We start from the raw sequence: 21906 nt of genomic DNA, 5'->3' as shown, positions 1-21906 counted from the left end.
TTCTTTTTGTAAGAAGCAATCTTCGAAAAAACATGCCGCATTCTAATTCTTGTGGAGTGCAACCAACTGACTTTCTAGTATCTCAAAACCAGTTATTACTGCACATTATCAGTCAATGATACATCTTCACTTGTCAAGCATCTGATTGCCTCTAATAAAAGACATAAAAGATAGACTCAATCTATCCTTAAATGAGTACCAGCAGCACTGTGGCCATGGTCATACAGAGCTCAGCATCAGGCAATCACTGAGTGTATATATATATATTCAGGAGCCAGGATTGCTTTTGCAGTTTATCCTGAGCTTTTCCCCATTGTAAGTGCACCGCTAATAGTAACCAAGCCAGCTCAGACGTGTTTCCTAGAGCTGCTGTAACACTTTTGACTGCAGTATAGACATTCCTTTAAGTTTTTGCACCAAGGATCAGAACTACTAGTTACAATATGAAGGTCGTACATCCAAAACATCTGATTTAAGGATAGCCTTTCATCTTTTGGACAGCTTTGCCCCAAATTGTTATACAATAAAACATCCTCACCATGTAAGAATCAAATCCATCACTTGATTATGATATTACTTAAAATAGATAAAATGGAAATGTCATGGATACTAGGAAAAGCTTTTTACTGAGTGGGAAATACTGCTTCAAAAGGTGGACGCCTTGGTAGCTAAAGTTACTACAAGAAAATTCAATGATGTTTGGGAAGTGCTATATTCCCACAAGCCTTTGCTATCCTGTTTGCTTTACGCTATTTAATATCCATACATCTAACTACATCACATTTTAAATGTGTCCCTAGCTGTAATATTGAGGGCTGATCTCTAGATCAGTGGTAGCTGACCCAAGCTCCTGGGCTCCAAGTTGCAACCCACAGATGTGAGTCAAAGTCAGTACAGAAGCAGTGTATTCACATTCATGCCATGCTATGCCTGAGCTAAGCAGCTCCATCTCTCACTTTTCTCAAAAAGATGCCTTTTTCTGCACCTCGACTGGACTCATTAGCTTGAGCACATGATTGCTTATTATATCTGTTGGGCTGAACCTGCTGTTGGCACCTGTCTGTATAGTTGTCTTGATTTTTAAAAAGGCTTCTCCATGGTAATGTAATTCACAGTATCCTCTGGAGGACAACAGGATAACAAAAATCTTGATGCAGCCATTGAAACCTATGACAATAAGCAGTATTTTATACAGCAATATTAGTGCTTATGATACTAGTTTATGATACTAGAGAGCAATTATGGAAAAACATTCCCTGCCCTTAGGAGCTTCCAATCTAAACAAAATATATTGCACAGAAGAGATCAACATACAAAAAGCAGAATCGTTGTTTTCTTACTTTCAGTGCATGTCTTGCCAACATAAGGGCTTTTGAACAGAGAAAGGAGTTAAAAGAGTTATTGTAAATTAAAATGAAAGGTGATGAAAATAGTGATAGCTTGAGGAATTATTGTAAGAGTAGCTCAAAGAAATAAGACTATAGAAGGGATGTGGAGCAGGACACAGGAACAACGCATCATAGAAAAGATGCAGGGCAAAGGATCATTCAAGAGTGGGAGCTCAAAAAAATAGGAAAGCAGTGTAGCAACAGAAAATAGAGTTTAATGTATTTACTCATCCACATTACTGAAGTTGTGGACACCGACCAAGATCCTGTTGTGCTAAGCTTCTTCCTTATGCCTGGATAGGCGACAGAGATCCCTCCAGATTCTACTACTGCAGTGACAGCTATAGTAGTGTAACTCCTTTGAAAATCAGGCTGCAGACTTTTATTAGCTGATGGCCAGGGTCAAAACTCATGCATAGATTTGCATGAATAAATGCAGAAACAGTATGCCCAAGTGCTGGTATGAATCTTTTTCAAACAGTAATTGCAGCTTCTGCTCACTGAAAACATTTTCCTATGTATCAACAAAATAGCCATTTATAAGAAGTAAGGAAAATATTACAGGCTGTGATTTTCAAGAAAGACTCATTGAGCAGGGAAAGAGAGAAGTAAAGGGCTAAATGGTAATAGGCAATATTAAAAAAAAAAAGCATAGGCAATAGCATCCCTTCACCCCACTGTTTGACTTGAGTGATTAATAGTAGTGGAAAACCTAAAGATAGAAAATGAAGTAAATCCGTCTTCCTACAAAAGTAAATTCTTAACAATAACATATTTTTACAATATTTCTCACTGCAGATGTTTAGTCTTTTAGGAGCTAGGCTGCAGATACCTCAGCTCTTCAAGTTTATTGAGTATGCTTTGGAGATTAATTTGGCTAGAGTAAACTGATGGATATAAGCAACTTAAAGGATTGCTTGATGTCTAGCTGCTCTCTCTTTCATTTCTTTACCTCCTCTTTAAATGTCTTGGTAATTGTTTCTGCGTCTGCAGCGTCCATAGTGATAAAGGAGGTAGAGCAGTACAAGGTCAAAAATGAACAACAAGCCAACAGCAATGTCAAATCCGATAAAAATATCTGTGAAATAAAAACAATAAAGGAAAAGGGAATTAATAAAAGACATACATGTATATCATTTTGGATACAGAGATAAGTCTGATTACAAATATGTACAATGGAAATAGAGTTACATTTTGTTCATGTTTCTGGCAAGATCACATGGCCTGCATTTACTGACATGATAAGCAACCTAAGTATAAAAACATATACTTCAATCCTGGCAATGCATTGATAACTTCCTGTGCATGGGTAAATCTTTCTTCTAGGTTTTCACAAGGCAAGAGGGACCATGTGCAGTTAATGCAAACTAGGAGTTTCATCACGGATCAGCAAAACACTGAATATAGGCAGGGAGGGGGAAATACCACGACTATTGGAAAGTAGCATGTGTTGCATTGCCCTTCACTTTCCTCCTGGAAATAATATTCAGGCAGGAAGAGGTTATCAGCTGTCAGCTGTTGGTAGTCTGAGGCAAACAGCTGCTGTGTCTGTGTAGATCAGCTGGTTTCTGTGTGTACAGTGGAGGTTAAAGTATCCTCAATACATAGCACACGTGGGAGATACAGAAGCACCAACCTTACATCTGCAAGCCATTTTTGCTTTGCATCTACAGAAGGACCAATGCGTCCAACATACACAGGACTCCTTGCATAGCACACACACACATATTTCTGTTGGACATTTTCAGCAAGCAGAGCTCTAGTTTTGACCACGGCCTTTAGGTAGCTCCTTATGTGAGTATGCTAGTAATAGCCCTGGCTTCACACTGGTGGGCAAGTCTACTTTTCACATTTTCAGAGAAATCTCATTTCTGTTGGTTTTCCCTGTCTATAGTAAAGCTGGTCCACACTTGTTAAAGGGACATCTGTGTATTGTGTGAAGGGTACCAAGTTTGGATCCATTGGTACAATTTCTGCCTTGATGTCTATGTATAAAATACAGAGCTGTTACACTACCTTTCATTTTGTCTTTCTTCCCACATTCTTTTGACCAATTTTCTGTAATCACAGGAGAAACTAGTTCAGCAAACTTCTCAAGTGGACAAGAAGAGGTGCATCCTGGCAGAGTGAGTAGGTAAGGATCCTTTGAAGAATCGTTCCGATAATGCATTTCAATGCTGTATCGCCTGATTAACAACATCATTGAAAAGATTTTTTTAAAAAAGGTTCTTACACAAGATTTCCTATTTAGAGACAGAATGTTGGAAATAGGTTCTAACATCCTACCCTAGAACCTGTTCTTCAAGAATGGAGGCTTTGTGGAAGACATCCACAAAGCCCACTTTGCCAAAGCTGGTTACATTACTGCACAGATCACCAGTCAGCTCAAAAGGTCCTTCTGAAGGCCCCTCTAATGGCAACAGCACCAGGCTCTCTAAGTCAACTAGTTTACCTTAGGATTTATGAGATGTCTTGGAAATGTTGTTGCTATCATTTGAAGAAGCAGGAAAAATTGTTTTACCATTTACTTCCATCCGGTAAAGCCTGTTTTCCTCTTCTTCCTATCTTTCAAAACATACAGATACATGCACATCCAGCAAACGTAATTTTTCCTAGTTTTAATACAACTTTGTCTGTGAACTGCTCAGTGAAGTATCAGTTTAAAATGAAATCTCCTCACAATCTTTGAGAGGCAAATGATTTTGGGGAAGGGGGAACCAAATTCAAAAGACTCCTTGTTCTTGCATAGGTAGGAAGATACTTGCCCACTGCTTTCTTGGTAGAGTTCAAAAAACTGGCAAGCAGCATATGGTGGCAGTTTTCCATTGAAAATATTGAGAGCAATCTGGAGGGCCCCAACTGTGGTGTCATGCTATTGGGAAAAAAAATAATAATCCATCCTTGAAAGTCAGTTAAGTCAACTACCATTTCTCCATAGTAACAAGACAAGAGTAGAGAGGGAGTGGAAATCATGATAAAACAAAACCTGTATAAATTTGACCATAAAAATATATTCAGTGTATTCACCACTGGGAAAAACATGTTAACATATTACTACAGACAGCAGGGGGCATTTCGAAATAGTTACTGCAGCATGTCTTACATCATCTGGCAATATTTTGGAGACAGAGATATTGGGGAAAATCAAGATCTAGTCTGAGAAATAAATCTTGTTTTTCAGTGCATTTTGCTGCTCCTTCCTTCAGGAGTGTTTTTGGTTCCAAAGTCAGATTAAAGCAATATAAGGTAATATATCCTATGGCATTTCAAGCGAAGATACAAGTACTTCTTTTTAGATAGTAAACCAGACAAATAATTGCATACAAAGACTTTTCTCCTCGCCTCCACACACACTCCAGAACTTTTTAAATGACTGTTCCTTCTGTTTGGACTTAGACAATAAAATCTCAGTTTGGCTTCTATTTTGGTGGAACTGGTTATCCACACAACTGCAATCTCTTCCTCTCCCCATTATCCCTCCTCCTGCAGGGTATCCCAGGAGGAGGAGCTGAAGGAACGAAGTCCAAACACGTCGATGCCTAAATTTTGCAAGCATCTTTATACACATATTTGCTAGGCTTATTTATATTATAGTCTAACAGCCATCCTTTAATTATTATTCAGGATCTGGAACTTTTTAGACTGATCTTTCAAAAATAAGAGTATACTTGGCGTCAAGGCACTAAAGCAGCAGTGAAAATTCTGGATGCACTTCTTCCTTTTCAAAAAGAATACAGTAGGGCTAGAAAAGACGTATAAAAGGCAGCAAGAAAGATTTAAGGTATTTAGTGGTTTCTATATGAGGAAAGATTAAATAGGGTAGGACTCTGTCTTGGAAAAGGAGAGATGAAAGAGGTGTGACAAAAAATAGTACATTCATGAGTGACCCGGGAAAAGTGAATAAAGAATGACTATTCCCTGTTTATCACAATAGAAATACTAGGAAGGAGCTAAGTCACTATTAAGTTAAAAAAAATATAACAAAGTACTTTTTTTTCTTTTAACACACAAGTCATTGCCACAGGATGTTCCAGAGGCCAAAAGTAAAAATGCATTAAAAAAGTGATTAGATAAATTGACGGAAGAAATTCTGTCAAGAGCTATTAAACACACTGACACAGATTCTGTCTCAGGAAGTCCCTAAGCCACAGATTGCTAGAAGGTTGTATCAGGAGAAGCATCACTCTGTGCTGGCATTATCCTCACATTCTTCCCTGTCATTGTGAAAGGATAATGAATGAGCTAAGTGGATCTTGGCCTGACCCAAATGGCCCTCTTCATCCTCTAAAATAAAAAAATAGAATCCACAGCTGTGTCACCCCTTTCTAAGCAGACGAAGAGTTTGGAGGTGCAGCTGAAGTTCTGCTATGTGCCAGCATCTCTGGGTTGTAAGCACTTAAGGGACGATGCAACTTATAGAATCTTATAGGAACTGCACCATTAAGTTGCAGAAAAACTGGATGATAAAATAGATAGTTTTCTTTACCAAGTACAGTTTGACAGAAACTGAGGTGAGATCCATGCTCCTGCTGTGTTTTTGTACTGACTGGTGTTCAGCTTCTTAGCCAAATTGAATTGTGTTATATTATTCTTTCATTTAACTTACATGGAGAGTGATTATTCTCTTTAAGGATCTTTTACTGGTAAAATCATAGCAAGATTTATGAAAGATGGAAATACTCACTGCAGAGTAGACCTCCATTTTTCTTTGCCTTGAAGAATTGGCAGCTTGTTTAATACTATTTAAAATAGTATTCACAAGGACACCTTAAAAAGATGGGAACAAGGAAGAGGAAAATGAAGATATAACATTTGCATAGAAACCAAAAAGGCAAAAGATTTTAAGTATCAAATAGAAGACATCTGCTCAGGCCTCATACTCATTTTTTAGCTTACTGCAAGTTCACAACTAGAGAGAAGATATTACAGAGGTAAAATTGTTCACTCATCATCCAGGTCAAGTGAAGTGGCAGGATTTACAGGAAACCATCTAGAACTATCCTTAGAACTGGGGCTAATGACACTTCCAGTTTTGTTATGCCGAGACCTCCTCTCCATCATTTTTTGTCTGTTTGCAGTGTTGCAATAATGGCAGCTGTGCTAACCTCTTCCTCTCTAGATGCTGAAGAAATACTTTCAAATGTTTACTTCCAGTAAGTCACACAGTATGAATTCTTCATTTTTCCAAAGCTCTTTTGTTCTCCTTCTCCAGACCAGAGATGTTATAAAGCCAATCCAATAAGGGAGAAGGGATAAGGCAGAAATTCCCTGTAGCACAATTTATACCATTCTAGGAAAATAGGGCATAACTGGTGTGCCCGTGAACACTAGAAAAAAAAGTCCTGACCACATGATATGGCCAAATACCAGCTAGTGGGCTTGAATGCAGGTCTGAGCGTGTAATTACTATATGGCTTAATCCAGTGATGTATATGCCTAGATGATTAGTCTGCTAATAATTCTTTATCTAGGTCTAGACTGCAGGGTAGGTGCATTACAAAGCTTAGCCCCAAACAGTCCATCCTGCAGATATTCAAGATCACTTGTTTGGGTTTCTTGCTCAGGGACACCTGGGGATCACAGGATAAATGCCTGGGTTCTATCCTGAAGTAGTGTCATATGTGCATAGCCTGCACACCTGGATTTTGGAGCTCAGCAGTTGTCCCTGTTCTTGCAGTATAGGCATAACTCGAATCTCTCATCTTCTATTCTGATCAGACTGTTTGGAGCAGCTTTATATCAGTCTTTCAGAGATCTACCAATGTGTTGCCAAGGTTTTGGCAGAATATATAAGCAATAAATCAAAGGGAAAAACAAAGATCAGGAAACAATTAGAATAAATATTGGAGAAACAGAACTTAATGAACCTCATGTCAGACAAGTAATGACCATGCCCATGAAGCCTTGATTTTTTCCCTTGGATTTCTATAGTCTTTCTCAAAATCCTAATCTCTTAACAACTATGGGATAACTAAAGATCTTCACGTTTACACCTTGTTTCAATATCTCATCCATGTGAATGCCAGTGTTCAGTACATATTTTCATATTTAATATGGCATCCCATGTCCATAGTTACAGAACAAGGTTCTGTATCAATATTTTTTCATAAGTAAGGTGAAAGGGTGTTGTGTGTTATCATAAGCATTGTCTCTGACTTTCTGAGATCTATGCAGTTTTTGATTTACCTCCTTGTAGTCGTGATTTCTCTTCTGTTTTATAAACCCCAAATAGCGATAGTAAAGACAATTCTGCCAGTTTTTCCATCTTGTCGATTACATCTTTGGTGGCCCATACAGGGAGAGTATAATTGTGAACATCCTAGTGATAAAGGAAAATAAAATAATGTTTTTTTCTTCTACTGGTTTCCATCATCCTGTTGCCCAGCTGCACACTACTACATTTGGACTCTCCGAGGCTGCCCTGCAATTCTTTGCCCAGCATGGTTTCACTCATCAGCATGCCCTGAAATACCCTTTGTGGGAATGGGCGTCAACCTGAAGTGGATGAATGGGAAGAGGGGAAACACCTGTGTGAAAGGGGATCCTTTGTAGGTGTAACGTGTTCTTGCTATAGAGATATATGGTTTTGCTGCTGTGAAAGATTGCAGACATATGTCTTCCCTTCAGGGTCTTCAGGGTATAACCTAGCGTGTGTATATATATATATACGTATAAAACTTTTCCTGCCTTTTTCATACAGTTGTCCAGATACCAGTTCCATCACTGGCCATTTACAGAAAAGTGTCACTCTCCAGTCATGTTACGAGTGATAGTGTCCTATAGTGTCTTAAGAGCCCCAGTGTGTGGAGGATACGTTTAACAGCCTTCGTGTGCTGCTGGTAATGACTGGGGCCAAATGGAATCACCACATGCTTGAGGCCAGCCTGATTTTATTCACCAGTAGCAATCATCATCTCCTAATTTTCTAACTTAAATAACTTAATCATAATCTTAACTCTTATTTTCAACATGTAAGTATTTTGATGTTTACCTGTTGATAGGTTAAAGCAAATAATTTCATTTTCCTGTTAAAAATCATAAATATGTCCTAGGCAGCATGCTCAAATGATTCTATAATAGCATATTGGGAAGGAAAGTGAGGGAATAAAGGGAATGGATTTCACTACCAGTGCTTCAGAATAAACCATCAAATGGAAACAACAGTTTCCCAAGCTGTAAACCATGTTTTTGGGTTATCTTATATCAATGCACTAAACTTAGATTAGAATTACAAAAATAAAAAAATAAAGCAAACCCAGGAGAGAAGGCAACTCATTCCTATGAAACCACATTGCCATGGTTTAATTGAAACCCAGCTTAGGACTTTTATTCTTTCCCGACCTCTTTTGCCTTATTATTACCTCACAGTGTAGCGTATCATATGTATTCCAGAGCTGGAAATTGTCCAGTATTTCAAGATTATTTAGTTCAAGTCCTGTGTTAACTGCCATTGTTTGTAAAAAATCCTGGAGGGGAAAAAAATTGAAGAGTATGCCACAAATACTCAATACATATGGAACATATATGCTTATAGATTCATTAGCACCCAACCTGGCAATGCAGTAGCATTTAATTTTACACAGGTGAAACTCTTGTAGCAGAAGATTTTGGTTGCAGATTTAATTTTGTAACCATTTTAAGGTACTGATCTCTGTTTCAGACACTGCTTTTTACTCAGCCCTACACCAGATTAGTCTGGTGCTCTCTCTGCTGCACTCTTCTCCCTCTTCTGACTGCTCCAGTAGGCTACCTCAGCCACCTCAAGCCTTCAGATATAAGGAAGAGGAAGGCATGAAGGGAAAAGGAACATGAGAAAAAAGATGAGGAAAAAGAGAAAATTAAAGAGAGCTGAGGCAAATATTCAGGATGAGGCAAAAAGAAGTTGAAAAGGAAACTAGATTTTCCTTCTGCCATTGAAGGGGAGCTGAATACCTAAGTAATAGTTCCACAACAATTCCCATAGGGATTCTTGCTATGTGCTACCACAGAATAAAGGGACTCCTTAATATCCCTTATTCCCACGTTACCTGTTTCATATTAGTAGCTGAGAGAGAGGATAGCTATGAAGTCATAATTCACCTCTCATTGCAGGTGAGGCTGACTACAGTAGCCGAGCTAGCAGGAAGTTAGAAATCAAGCAAAAAAGGAAAATGTTGGGTTTAGCCCAAGCAGTAAGCCTAAAGTGAGTTTAAGAGAATGTGTACAGGTGCAGTCACAGTACGAGGAACACAAGACCCCTGCTTTATTTGTGCAGCAGTGCTATTACAAAGTTCATGGTAGGCAAAAAAAGAGAGCAGCAGTAACCACCATCTAGAGCAATTATTATCCATAAGAATGTAGTTGCTTGAGGCATGTATACCATCCATGTACCTATGTCCTGCTGCAGCACTGGAATGGGAAATTTTGAATCTATGGCTGTGAAGATTAGTGTCAGGGGCAAAACAGAAGCATGTGATGTGTGTCTTGTGACGGATCCAAAATGCATCTCAGAGAAATTTTCATAAGTCAGAGTGTTCGCCTGGTTGGGCTGGCTTTAGTTCTCTGCTGTAGTGTTAAATTCAGAAAGTCACAGCAGGAAGGCATAAACCTTCCCAGGTTTCAGATTTATCAGATTTTTTAGAATTGGTTTTGTGCTACCCTGTAAAACTGGACATTGCTGCATCCAGAAAATTCTTCTCCCCTCAGATCAAGGAACTTTAATTACACGCAGCTTTAAATAGTATCAGAACATTAATGTTAAATTCACATTTTAAAAGATTAATATAGAAAAGTATGAGAAATGCATAAGCATTTCAAATGTAGTTTTTGATCATATTGGCCTAAATTTCTGATTTTAAGAGAGTCCTCAGGATTTGGGTTGGGTTTTTTTTGCATTTATTTATTTTTCCATTTTAGCAAAAGGAAACAATGCAATTCATGCAATTCCATAACTTCTATATCTTATTTACTTCCCCTTTTGTTAGATTTCGTTTCCTTTCTATTTTTTCTTACCTTGTATGGTTGTATTCTATTTTGAAATTCACTAGATGTTTGTGTTTCATTCTGAAGTTCATCAAAACGGGGACAACCAGTCAGAGGAAAATGCAGCTTCTGAAACAAGCAAAATAAAGCTTAGAATAGTTCTAGAATTAATCAACACACCTCTAGTTTTTCTATTGCTGATGTAATATTTGTTAGATAGATTCATACAGCTACTCTGTAGTGGTTTGTTTGGGTACCTAGTTCATGGATTCAGTTAAAATAAACAATGAACTGTGGTAACTTAACTTTCAGCGTCTACTTGGGGCTATGGTAGCTTGATTATCCTCAGTTTAACTGATTTTGGCAAAAAGAAGTTACGCATGACTGTCAGGGCAATGCTTTGGGAAATGGATCGGGGTCCATGATCAGGAATTTTAAAAAACTACGATTTCCCTCTTAATTTCTGAATCCCTCTAGATGCAGCTTGACTCCACCTGGTACTGGAATCTGAATTGCTTCTGCATCTACATATCCTGCGCTCATCTCTTTGGAGGTAAGCAGCGTATTATGGTAAGCTTTTTTAGTACCACTTAATGAACAGAACTCAAAACAAGAGTGACAAATAAATTGTGCTTCTGAAATATCAAAAATCTACGAGCCTAATGGCTCTGTTCTTGTTTAGGGGTATGGTTCACTTTTAATAACTCCAAGTGTATGCATTACAGGTTGCCTGATAGTACATATTTGATCTGAGCCGTGTATAAGTACATGTGTCCATCAAACTCTGTGCTCTGGCAAGCGTGCTTTATGCCAATTGTATAAGTACATGTGTCCATCAAACTCTGTGCTCTGGCAAGTGTGCTTTATGCCAATTGCAGAAGTACAGATGATACCTGATCCAGCATAAAGTGTCAGTAAAAAGTTATGATGAGAAAAATAAGCCTGTGCTGGTTTATCACTTTACGTCACATCACTAGAGCATTTTTTGACCCAGCACTAATATTATCCTATAACCATAAAAACCATGTCAAACAGAAATTAACTTCAATATCTATGGCTTATATATGTGCAAGAAGGTGTACTCTGTCTTGGGGTGAACATTTGCAGACTGCACTACCAGTGCTTCTCTTTGATTTATCAACATGAAGCTGGCAGCAGCCACCAACTGACACTAGCGCACTTTCACTTAGATTTCCAAGTGTTCATTTCTTCTGTTGCAGCAGCACACTGGAGGGTGAAGGCTCAAAACTGCAATATGAAACTGGGGAATGTTGTTTAATTACACAATAACAAATGTTCCTCTTGCTGTATGGCTTAATTATCCCTCTCTAGGTGTTATTAATTAAGCCACTCCCTTTGGCATCATTAAGCAGAGCTCAGTACTGTTGCCTGTCAGGTCTTGATAGATCTCAGTGGCTGAAAAATAAACTGTGATTAGGTTTTTTTACAAGACTGTACTTGGCCTCAATTTCCCGCTTTGTGTTGCTTAGGGCTTGAAAATACCCTCAAACATCTGCTTAGTTTAAAAAGGGAACAATGTTTTTTCCAGGTGGTTTGCATATTTAACAGGAATTTTTAGTTGTCGCAGAGGTGTGTTTCAGTGAAACATCAATAACCACTCCTGAAGCAGCTGAAGAACTGATGAGGTACTAGAGATTCCTAGAAATGAGCTTGCCTTCTCCAAACAGGTCATTGCACTGCACTGATTCCCCTAAGGCCTTTGAGATTGTATTTGGCCGAAGCTCTGACCACTTGGATGCTTTTTCATGTCTTCTGGTGAAAGAACTTCCCTTAGTGTTCCACATTTAAATAACAGTGACATTCTTTTTGTTTACAGACAGAGTCAAGTTTCAAGCTGAATGACATTGTATGTAATCCAGTTTGTGGAAACTCTTTCTCTCTGTAGCTGCTTTCAAGCATGGCCTCTGAGAATGGAGGAATGCCAATGGGAGGCAGGTGTGGCCACCCCCTAATGACAGGGTCCATCCTTAGATGTTGGTGACTGAACAGGCAGTTATTTAATAAAGTTTTTGTATACATTTCCTTAAAGTCAACTTCTGTCCTCAAAGGCAGAAGAAAATCAGCCTTTCAGTCATTATACTCTATAACTTTTTGTCCTTGTTCAACACAGTGTTCCTTACACAGTCCTTGTCACAGGAGCCAGTGAAATTAAAATCTAAACCCAAGTCAGCCAGGGAGAGCGGCCTATAGTAAAACTTCTACAAGACCTAACATTCAGGTAGGTCTGCTCTTATTATGAACTGCAATGCAAGTGCTAGGGTTTCATTAAACATTTGTATAGCACTAAGCATGAAAGGGCCCTTGTCTGTAATTAGGGTGCCTAAGTGCTACCAGAATAGGAAAGTAATAATTGAGACGTCATTACAGTGGCTGTTGGAAATTCCATTCCTTGAATAAACTATGGAACAAACTTGCTGAGGAGAGGAGGTTTGTTTAGCTGATTCATCCTTTGAAAAGCACTTGTCCTCTCTAAAGGTTTAGGGCAACTTCCCTTCAATACTGTCCAAAAGCGTCTTTGCCAAGAGAAATGTTAGAGCTGTACCCTGAAGAAAATGGTAGTGTGGATGACAATTCAGGTATTCTGCAACTACAGGAGGAGGATTTTCATGCAGCTATTACAGTTGACCTATGACATGCTTGGCAGCCAGTAGCTGCAGTTGATGTTTTCTATTAGATTGAACTCAAAGAGAATAGAAAATATTTTTTAACTTTTCCCCCCTTTTTTCTCTTCTTTGCTTCTGCGAAAGTTTAAGGTGTTATAGGAAGTATCCAGCCAGTACTTACCCGGTCTGTTGATTTTTGCAAAACATGAACTGGGATGGGTTGCCAGAGAAGCTCAGGGTTCCAAATTTGGCTGCTAGTTGGTGGAAAGAGGCCAGAAAGGTATGACTGGGCACTCATAATTGTGCGATCATAATCTGTACTTTGGATATAAAACTGAAGATATAAGGGCAAAGAGTTAAAAATAAAATGGAAACAATGGAAATAATATGGAAATTTTACCCAACTTATCAATCTTGGCTTCTCATTTTCAGTTTTGTGTTTTTGCATAAAGTCAGAACAGTGAAACCGTAACTCAGCTCTCTAGGGCCCTGCTTCATTTGCATAAATGGAATTGCCAAAGCATCTTTCAATTTGCAATCTAACATTCAGACTTAACTAAGAAGAATAAGAAAGCATGATTTAAAAGAAGGGTGCTCTCTGTCTTCTGAGATTCAGAGGAACACTGTTATGATCCATCTGCTATACCTCAGTAAACCTCTCTTGGAACCATGGCAAAGCTATAGTCTTTAACGCCTTCCCATCAATGCATTCCTGATGTAGTGATACCTTCCCCACAATGGATCTGTACTGTATGACAAGGACATCCAAACAACAGTTAGACCTTTCTTTTACAGGATGAAGTATGTGAGCCCATCACAAGGCTGGATATGCATTCACCTTTCAACAGGGTAGAACAATACTGGGTCACTATGTATAAATTCCCAATTCATTTGTTGGCGTGGAGCTGTTCAGTCCTGGAAAACTGGGCAATGGAAGACCCAAACTAAATGTAGGAGCTGAAAGTTAGACTTCAGTCTATGTTTTTATCTTGACATAAAAGCCTGACTTTCAAAAATGTTCTTCTATTACCTAAATTTTTTCATTAATGAAATGAATACGATGATGTGCTTTTATCTAGCACAAGGCCATAGTTCCGCTATGCCAGAGAAATGTCCTCCAGACAGTTGTGCGATATACCTCTTGCCGGTTGTATGTGCTGTTCAAAAAGTTGGAATATCTTTCTCTCGTGTACTGTCCAAGTTTGAATAGCTGCTGCATTCCAGTCTGTGAGGCAAGCATACAGATGATTATTAGATTAAGGTGATTGGAGAATCTTAATGTAGAAGTTTCTTTTCTATTTGCTTTTTTGTCTTCAGCAATCAGTTTTTAAGTGATCGTTAACGGTTTGTATAATGTACTGTATATGTTGTAGGTGGTCTATAATTTTTAATATAAGTACTCATTTATATCTATGAAAAAATGACACATTCTGAAATGCTAAGACTACAGGAAAGGCAATGCATCTGATTCTATACAAATACTGTTTCCACAATGCTGTAACTCTGTAGATGCTCCTGGAGTTACTCCCGATCAACACTTTATGTAAAGAGTATGTCAATTAGTGACAGCTGAGAAAGGATGATTGATAACACAGTATTTATTGTTGTCATTGCTCTGCTATTTGATCAACCTGATAAATTTGTGGCTTGCATTTCATGCCTCAAGTAATATTGTTCCATCTTTGCCTTGGTGCACCTGCAGTTGTCTTAGACTGCACACTGTCTTTTCTGTTATTCATTTCCAAAGCTGTGAGCTGAACTTTTAAACTTTTAGCTGTCAGAGAAGTACATTCTTACTACTGTTGCTAAAAAGATAATAAAATAGCAAAAAGCTCTCAAAAAAAATCTGTGCTGAAGCAGAATTTTTTTTCTTCTTACAACATAAGCTATGTATCTGGGGATAGTAACGTGTTGTCTGTGTGTCTGAATTTTACAGATCCTTCAAGCCTCACTTCAAACACTAAATGCTTAATGGTCTCTGATTCATGCTTCTGCATGATGAAGTATTATTAAGAAATGCATTGGCGTCTCTTTGCTCCAGAATTTCATATGTCAAATACAGTTAAAGAGCTAAGGCTTGATGTTAAAATGCAAGAAGTAGGTTCAGTGCATCCTAGTGAAACTCTGGGCCGAAATCAGCCTTCTGAAGACACATTGTCCCCAGAGAAAGCCTCCTCCTGCAAGACTTCCCTTGTTTTGTGAGTAGGTGGTTGCCAGTCAAATGATGAGATGTGGACTCATCGCTTGACCTGGTGGGAAGGTGTCATTCTTTTACCCTGTTACAGGGCCCAGTGCTTAGTGGTCATTAGAACTTCATCAAGGATAAGAGCATAGACAATGTTTAAACTTGCCATTTATTTGAATGCAGACACACTATCAGGAAGTTGTTGCTTTCATGAGGATAGTTATAAAGCTACGATGAACAAGATTTCAATTTAAGAGTAGTCGGATGAATAACGTTGTAAAAATTTTTATGAATTATGGGGTATTGCTAATACCAACTATCAGTACTTGGGATTTGTTAATGTTTCTGAGACACACATTAAAAAATCCGCCCACTTCCTATTTTAGTACTATATATAAGCGCTTCTAAGAAAGTCAACATACCTTGGTAAGTTGTCCAAATCCCTGGGGCCATTCACTTTCTTTGTGTAGATCAGTTGGAAAGTTTACAACTGGTGTCCGGTCACCATGTCGGAAAACCTAACAATATTACCAATAATAAAAAAAAAGAGTTAATTGCTGTTAACATTCCTTTCTTACCTAGCTAGAAGTCAAATATACATTATGCTTCCAGTGACATTTTTCAAATGAAAATATTGGAAAGTCTGCAAGTAGGATTGGAGTACATTCTTTACACACTAGAATAGGTGTAATTATATAGGAATTTAGCGGGCATAAACATGATGATTCTTCCTCCTAGAACATAAAATTAATCAGCCCAGATGTTAACGCTGAGATTACATCCATAGCTAGGCACCTACACAAGAAATCTGACTGAATCTTGGACACTCAGGACCTCAGAATATTAAAGCAGTTACTGATGTGCTAATATGAGTATTTAATTACTTTGGCGTAGACACTTGAAAATTTTGGTGACTGCTTTTTTCACAGCAGTATCTGTAAAAGTAATTTCATGTACACATGGATCTTATGTTTGATTTCTCAGTCATTCTAAAATATAAAGATGAAAAAGTATAAACATTTACACTGTTAGCTTAATATTTATTAATACTTTTTTGAAAGCCTGTATGATGTTTTTCTGTTAAATTCAGTGAGAGCAAAGAATTTGTTCGCTTTTCTATCCTGGACACTCCAGCATGGTGAATATTAGTGTGATGCATTCAATCATAGAAGTTTTACACCAGAATGCTTAAATGCGGCTTCTTGTATTTTTATTACAGCATACAAAGAAAGTGCCAACCCTCGATTAAACAGATTAAAGTTCTGAAAAATTCTGAATTCTGAAAAACTCGTTACATACTTCCCGAAGTATGTCATGTGTGGTCTTAGGAAAACACAGCCCACAAAAGTTTCACGTGAGAGGAAATGCTGGAATACAATTCACAGTGCTCCAGACAATCTTCCAGGATGCTGATCCAAACTGTTGCAAAAGTTATCTTTGCTTTTATCAATGTTCACATAAACGACCTCATTCCCGACTTTTCAGAATAAAATGACAATGCGGAAGTATGGTATATTTGTTCATAAAATGGCATTTATTCCATAACACCTCACTGCTATACAGCTTGATAATAATTAATACTCTCCATTGCCTCATTAAGCCACATCATTCTTCCTACAACATCAGAGAGGTTGGTACACACTAGTTAGTTTGCCACTCCCACTGGGAGGTGTTTTATGTTTATATTTTTCAAAGTAAACACAGGCAGTGTGGCTTAATGTTTTAATTACAACACACACCCTTTTCATCAGCCTTCTGTACTAATGTGCACAAACTTGTGCTAGAACAGGTACTTCAGAGATGGAAAATACTATCCTTTAAAGACAAATATAATTGGTTTTCTCACTCTGTTTCCTACAATAGATAGCAAGGTTTGCTGGAGTAGATGTTGCCATTAGGACCATGTAGAAAACTGGTTATTATTTTTTTGCTTTGCTAGTTGAATTTTGATGAAGATGTGGCCAACCCAAAATGAATATTTTTCAGCAAATCAAGAAAGTTTTTTCACCATCGTCAACATGTTGATCAACATGAAATCGCACAGTTTCAAGAAAAAAACCTTTTTTTTCCTGAGTTCAAGTACAACAAAATAGTTCATAAAATCTTTCTGAAATATTTTATTTTTGTTTCTGTATGCAATTTTAAATTCTGTACACATCTTTTTGTACTAATTTGGAATCTCGGTTGGTTCTTTATAATAATTTCTCAGTGCACTTCTGGTGAACAGAAGAATAGGTAAAACTACATTTTCTGGTGATTGATTTAGTTGCATGCAAGAAAAATGAGTGAGGAGGACTTTTGTGTCACTGCTTATTTCCTTGGTGTTTTGACATGCTGACATAAATAGGTGTCAGGGGGGATTCATCAGCTTTTCTGGACAAGCTGATGCCTCTGTAAAGAATGAAGGTTAAATTCTCGATTACCATGTAGCTGCATACTTTCTTGTTAAATTATCCAGCTTCACAGCAAAGCATTTTTATGAGTAACTGACAGTTGCTCAAACTGACTGACATGATTAAATGACTATTTTTTAGGCAATATGTAACAATGGGTCAACACTTGGCCAATAAATAATGCCCTTTTTATTAGTGAAAAATTACTGAAAATGGGTTAGATTTTAAATACTGGTTTATGATACTTAATGTGCAACATACATAGCCCTCAGTGTATATTTCACTGTCACAACAGTCAACCACTAAAAACTTTCAATAAGCCAGAACAGAGAAGCATTTTACCTGAACAAAGGTGAGAGGGCAAAGAGATGAAGATTGAAAGATATTCAAATATATGTGGGAGCAGGAGGTGTAAAGAAAGACATTTTCTCACTTGTAACCTTAAGAAATGGAAAAGGTGGAAGGTGTTCTCTTCTAAAAAGCAGCACAGCTTCTTTAAGTCCAGACAAAATAGAAAAAAGTTCTTCCTTGTTTGTATTTCTTCATCTTTATTGCACAGTGACATATAAATATGATATTAACACAAAGTTGGAAATATCAAGGAAGAAACAAATACTTCTAAAAGCAGAACCCTGTTTGTAGGAATTGAAGGACTAAGCTTCTCAGCCAACTGATTTTTGCTTGTGCTCAAATGTCCTTCTTGCGTGTTACTTCTGAAAAATGACCTTGCTTCTGTTGCAGTTAGAAATGAAACAATGACCTTATGAACAACCACTTAACCTAAAAGGCTAACTCATTCAGTCATAGTCAGCTAAATTTTAGGAGACTTTTTTTTTTTAATTTAAAACTTTCAGAAGAGCTTGTGTATTTGAAAGTTTGTCTTTTTCATTAGAACACCTGATAACTGTTAGGGAAAGAAAATGTATCTCTACAAAGCTTGCCTTGCTCATCACTATGTATTTCTCAACGCTCATCATTTCGATTTTATTAGTAAGGAGTTGTTCCTTCAAATTAATTTAAAAATATGTGTGCTGCAGCTTTTATTATTCCTGGCCTACAGATTGCCTTCCTGACCTTTCAGAAGACGTAGAACATGGCAGGATGAGAGAAAAGGAACAAGGAAGCATCATAAAAGGTGAAAAGACTAGAAATCAAGAAAGAAGGGAGGGCAAGGAGGATGTAGACAAAACCAGCAAAGCACACCTGTTTTGGTATATTAATTTCAGCCCTTCTACCTGAAGTGCTTCACCTCAGTCAGTTCTCAAAAGCAATAGATGGATAGTCACCAAATACCCTCTCCTTCCATAATATGGCTAGAATCTGATTTGGTGTCTGGCTTCTTGCATTCATTCTTTGTAACTTTGTGAGTGTGATCACTTCAGGTCAAAACAGCCACATGACTCGGACTTTGGCCAGCCTTTGCTTCTATTGTTGTCAGGTGAAAAATCGTACTGGAGAAGAACTGGTGTGGAGGAGAGGGTGAACAGAGACTATGGCATGTGTAGTATATATAACATCTTCATTCAGAAATGCCATGAATTACAGTGAATTATCTGTCTCTGTGTGAGCCTCTTACAGACATTCTTATTGACAGACTCAACTTCAAACAAAAAGATTTCTTATTTTGAAGTGAGCAATGGGAATGAAGAAACAAGAAAGAAATGGAATCAGTCATGCTGCCAGTTCAGGGAAATCATAGATGCAGAAGTACTGTGCATGTTTAGTCAAGTTTCCAAAAGTCTTGGCTTGATTAGACAAACAGATAACATGCTCAGACAATACTTCCTATCCTGAGTTACAAGAAGAAAGACATGATGAAATCACTGTACCTCAGAAACCGCACCTCTTTGTATATATGACAGGTAAAATGAGTGCCTCTGTGGAGGCAGAATTTACAGGTCAGAACTTCATTATACAGAGGCAATAAATCAGTATTTCCTTTGTACTTGGGTACCGATGGTCCTGTGTATTTCCTATTGTCTTCTCTTATGTCTAGTTTAAATCCAGTGTACAAGAATTATGGTGAAGGCTAATGTTTACATGTGAGAAAGAAAATTAAAATAGCATTTGGCAAATTGGTTGGAATTAGAGCTTTTCAGCCAGAAGGGCTTGTGGCCAAGAATCAAAATGCACAGAATCAGCACAAAAATGGAAACCGTGAGGAGAGAGCAAGTTACCTTCTCAGAGCACAGCACAATTCTAGAAGTGAGCAAAAGAGAACATTTGTCTTTTTTTTCTCCCCTGCAGTTATATTTTATATTGTGCAATTCTGGTAAGAAAGTTTTTAAAAGTCATTTTGAGACATTTTCACAATGCAGTAATACTCTTCAGGTGAAAACAGCAACTTACAGAGTACAGCTGGAAAATTCCTATTGAATTATCTCAGAAAGACGCCTTTTAGACTTACCTTGACTCTAGCCATGCCCTCATTATATCCCATTATATCAGTGAAATGTTCTGAGGCCAATTCCTACCCTGTTTGTTTATGCTAGCAATTCTGTTCCCGAGAAAATTCAATTAGTGAGTTCAGAAGGCAAAATTCAATCAAACACACAGAAACCATGCCTTGAGAAAAGAGAAGTATGTTGATAATAAGATCAAACATACTGTAACTTTTTAGGCAGATTGGTCAGTCTGAGGAAAAGTATCAGGGATAAAAGCAAGACAGTGTAAATTAAATTTACCTATTATTTTAATATTAATTGTGATAAGTTACCCTATAAATAAATAAAGTGCTATCTTTTTTTGGTAGGTGGGGAAGGTGGCTGCATAGCTGTGGTAAGCAAGCTGTTTTTGGACAGGAAGCCTCTATCTTCATAATGGTGAGCATTTCCTGTAATCCTCTCTGCAAAACCATTCCTTGTTAGAACACGATGAGAGCTGCAATTCAACAAAAGTCTCCTTCCCTTCAAAGAGTTAATTCTCCAAGGCTTGCCGACTGCCTGATTTCAGCTGTGTGTCCAGTTCTCCTTCTTATCATTGAAACGACATTTAAGTGTATTGCTATACACAGAACATTACTGGAATTAGCATTGAGTCCCTGCTCTGTGTAGTGTCTGGCAGAGCAGTAAGCCTCAGCAGAAGTAGGAACTGGTTTTTCCTGTGCACTCTGGCCTCTCTGCCAAGTGGCACATCTACAATGCAGCCAATGGACAGCGAGATATGAAATACTTTATCTAGAGCTAGATGATATGTTTTGGACACAGTACTCTGTCTGTTACCTGCGTGTGCACGTAATGTCTCAAATAGAGAAAGGTGGAAGAAGAAGATCTTAAAATTCCTATATACAATTATGAATTTCAATCCCCCCCAACTTCATATTGAAAATATCGCTTTAGACTAACTATTCTTTATCAGTGTACCTCTTATTAAAAAAAGACATTATAATGAAAAGGCCTTCACGATCCAAACTATTTAATTGAATTAATCTCTCTTTTACCTGAGCTCTTGGAGAAAGTGACATTGAAATACTGTCTAGTTAGTCTAAAAGAAGAAATGGCCCAGCAAAAAAACTATTACAGTCTGCTTTCAACCTAACTGCAGTTAATGCAACATGTATCTCAAATCTCTACATCAAAATGCCCTTTTCTGTTTTTTCCTGTATACTGCTGTGCCCATTCAGTTATTCTGAAATGGAAAATACTTTTTTTTTTTTTTTGTGGTAACTTCTGTAACGTCATAAGCTTCAGCTTCCAAGCACAGAGAAGGTAGGCCGTAATTGCCAGCTCTCGGACAATGCATTAGAGTGTCAGCTAAATTAGGCAAGAATAGGTAAACTACACCTCAGATTCTTAACTCCGGTGCACTATGCATCTAACACAAAGCAAAGTTTTTTGGTTATCTTGAAATAATAACTAGGGGTTAGGAGATGAAAATTCTTATAACTAGAGGCATTTTTATCTTAAGTAAAATCTTTAAACTCAGTAAGCAAAAGGGCAGCAGTAGTTATTTCTGTGTTTAAAAAGAGGCAAAGCAACTGCACAGCTTGTTTGACAGCCATATCGGATTCCCTGTATTCCCCGCAACAAAACATAAAACAAATCTACTTACTACAACCACAAACTTCAGTTCTCTTTCCGCAGTAGTCTGCTGAAGCAGAATGAGGGTAATATGAAAAGAAAAACACAGGATCCTAGATGGGTTGGGAAGCCGTATCGCTCCCATGCTGGCAGAGGATGAAAAAAGGCTTTGCGGCTCCAGCAGCTGCTCAGGCTGAACAGCCCAGACGCCAGGATGTACTTTCAAAAGGGGTGGGACTGCTGCCGGTGAATTTAAAATCCAAGAGGAATGTTGTGTGACTGCGCAACAAATTGCATCGCCCTTTGTTTTCAAATTACTGTTTACATTCTACTTAA

The 21906-nt window shown here is 37.9% G+C and overlaps 1 protein-coding gene across 1 annotated transcript; it reads right to left on the bottom strand.

Annotated features, from left to right (window-relative positions):
* Nucleotides 1-1202: 1202 nt before the first annotated feature.
* Nucleotides 1203-21722, bottom strand: LOC141738960 (prostatic acid phosphatase-like). The gene is made up of 11 exons (XM_074575187.1): nucleotides 21602-21722; nucleotides 15581-15676; nucleotides 14112-14198; nucleotides 13155-13307; nucleotides 10380-10478; nucleotides 8750-8854; nucleotides 7575-7707; nucleotides 6073-6155; nucleotides 4154-4260; nucleotides 3405-3574; nucleotides 1203-2466 (listed from the first exon to the last, which is right to left on the bottom strand). Exons 1-11 carry the CDS (start codon nucleotides 21713-21715, stop codon nucleotides 2348-2350), a joined length of 1266 nt encoding a protein of 421 aa, XP_074431288.1. The 5' UTR covers nucleotides 21716-21722; the 3' UTR covers nucleotides 1203-2347.
* Between the last annotated feature and the right edge of the window lie 184 nt (nucleotides 21723-21906).

This window comes from Larus michahellis, chromosome 2 (genome assembly GCF_964199755.1).
Source record: "Larus michahellis chromosome 2, bLarMic1.1, whole genome shotgun sequence".
NCBI classification, from domain to species: domain Eukaryota; kingdom Metazoa; phylum Chordata; class Aves; order Charadriiformes; family Laridae; genus Larus; species Larus michahellis.
The sequence above is the reverse complement of the archived record's forward strand: the minus strand, read 5'-3'. Positions and strand labels throughout refer to the sequence as shown.